Here is a 2,173-nt window from a genome sequence, read left to right on the forward strand (position 1 = left end):
GACCAAACTGCAGCTCTGCAACTGCATCCTGGCCCATCCTCACCCTTCTGCCCCCAACCCTCACCTCCTTGTACCCCCAATATGTTTTTCCCAATAAAAAATATTAATAAAAAAATTCTGTATCAGAAAGTTTCACCAGACTTTCTGGCTTCAGGAAAAGAAAAAAAAAAGACAGTTCTAACTACTGGGCCACTTGGCCACATCATGATGGATGGAGAAGAGATTGTGGTTGTTAACAATTACAGCTTACTCGGATCCAGAATCAACATTATTGAAACCAGAAGTCAAGAAATCAAAAGATGAAATGTGTTGGGGAAGTCTGTTGTCAGAGACCACCTCTCCACAGTGCTGAGGAGCAATGATATCAGTGTGGAGACTAAGGTGCTCCTGATCCAAGCCATGCTATGTGTCAGGTGAACAATAACTACAGATGACAGAAGAAGAATCGATGCCTTTGAGTTGTGCTGGAGAAGAGTCTTGAACATACATACCATGGACCACCAAGAGAACAAATAGATCTTTTTTTGTATTTTGTTGTTGTTGTTGTTATGTATCATCAAATCAGATCCGACTGGCACAGGAGATGTCCCCTCCTTCTCTGGTGGAGCATCTGGTGGATTCGAACTGTGTGCCTTCAGGATTGCAGTACAGCTTCTTGCCAGTAGGCCACCAGAGCTCCCCCAAATAGGTCTGTCTTGGTGAAGGTAAAATCAGATTTCTCCTTGGAGGTAAGGATTTTGAAGTTCCATCTTATATACTTGGGGTACTTGGCCAGGAGGGACTGATCCTTGGAGAAAGACAGCATGCTTGGAAGGACGGAGGGACAGGGTAGGAGAGGAAGCCTCCAGTAGAGATGGATTGATTGAGTGACTGGAGCAATGGGATTAGTTGTGCCAGAGTCAGTGAAACTGGCTCAGGATAGGGCAGAATTCAGAGCTGTTGTACATACTGTTGCTGTTAGTCGCAGGTGATTTGGTGTCACCTAACAACAGCAGAGGAAAATTATGAAGTAATTTTTCAGCCAAATGAATGTGATAACTTTTGAAAAACTTAATTATGATTACTCTAAGTTGTACGTTCAGACAGACTGGAGATATTCTGAGACTTCTACGGCAATATTACTTAACAATGTTCTTTCACATTAAGTGTTCAAAGGAAAAAATACCATACAGTGTTCACTTACATATATATTTTTTTTCTTAAGGTGAAAATCAAGATACAAATAGATGAATTTTTTCAGCCTGTTAAGCCCTACTATATAATCATTCACTGTTGTAGAGTTGAATAAGACTCATAGCTACCCTCCATCATATTTCCAAATTGTTATAGGAAACTGCCTATCTTTTTCCTATACACTGTTGTTGGTACCATAGAGTTGGAACTGATCTGTAGTTTACCCCCTAGCAGGTTTTCAGAGACAATTAATCCCATGAGAAAAGATTGCCCATCTTTCTCCCACGGAACAGTTGTTGGATTTGAACCACGTACCTTTGTGTTGCCAGTACAACTCCTTACCACTAAGCCACCAGAGCTCTAGGGTCCTGAAATAATGTGTAGGATCTTATGCATTTATTTAAATGTGTGCGTCTACATGAGTATTTAAAACAGATTCACTTCCTTTATTAAATGCACAGTAGCTTGCCTTTAGAGTGTTTATTACTAAGTTTGGTTATTGCAGGGTTCTGTTTGTGACTAATAACATACTAACTTCTCAAACAATGATATGCAATGAACACTTGGTTAAATTTTTCTTTCAGGATTATAAAGGAAATGTCTTCTTTGGATTATATGATTGTCAAACCAGGCAAAATGAGGTAAAAAAAAAATAATAGCCATAAACTATTGTTTAAGTCCATGACAGAACGTTTACACCACATACTTGGACAGTCAGGGCAGATTTCTAAGAAAACGTTATAAACATCCTTGCTGTTGTGTACTATCTAGTCAAAACCAACCCATAGTGACCTCTAGTGAGTTTTCAGAGACAGAGAGCAGTCTTTGGGTTGGCAGTGCTACAGAAACAGTGTTAATGACTTCAAAAGAATACCAAGTTTATTGCTGTGTTGTTCACAAGAGCAAAGACATAGAAACAACCCAAGTGCCCAACAAATGAGTAGATAGAGAAGCTGTGGTATAGTCACACAACGGAATACTACACAGCACTGAAAAATAA

The 2,173-nt window shown here is 39.6% G+C and overlaps 1 protein-coding gene across 1 annotated transcript in view; it reads left to right on the top strand.

Annotated features, from left to right (window-relative positions):
- Positions 1 to 2,173, top strand: part of GSAP (gamma-secretase activating protein) — a 112,288-nt gene that overhangs the window by 18,543 nt on the left and 91,572 nt on the right. Inside the window, exon 3 of the mRNA XM_006882600.1 lies at positions 1,758 to 1,814. Within this exon, the coding sequence (XP_006882662.1) occupies positions 1,758 to 1,814 (57 nt within the window). The remainder of the gene's footprint in view (positions 1 to 1,757; positions 1,815 to 2,173) is intronic.

The sequence above is a fragment of the Elephantulus edwardii genome, unplaced genomic scaffold, assembly GCF_000299155.1.
Source record: "Elephantulus edwardii isolate Elephantulus edwardi_28Jun2011 unplaced genomic scaffold, EleEdw1.0 scaffold00022, whole genome shotgun sequence".
Taxonomy (NCBI): Eukaryota; Metazoa; Chordata; class Mammalia; order Macroscelidea; family Macroscelididae; genus Elephantulus; species Elephantulus edwardii.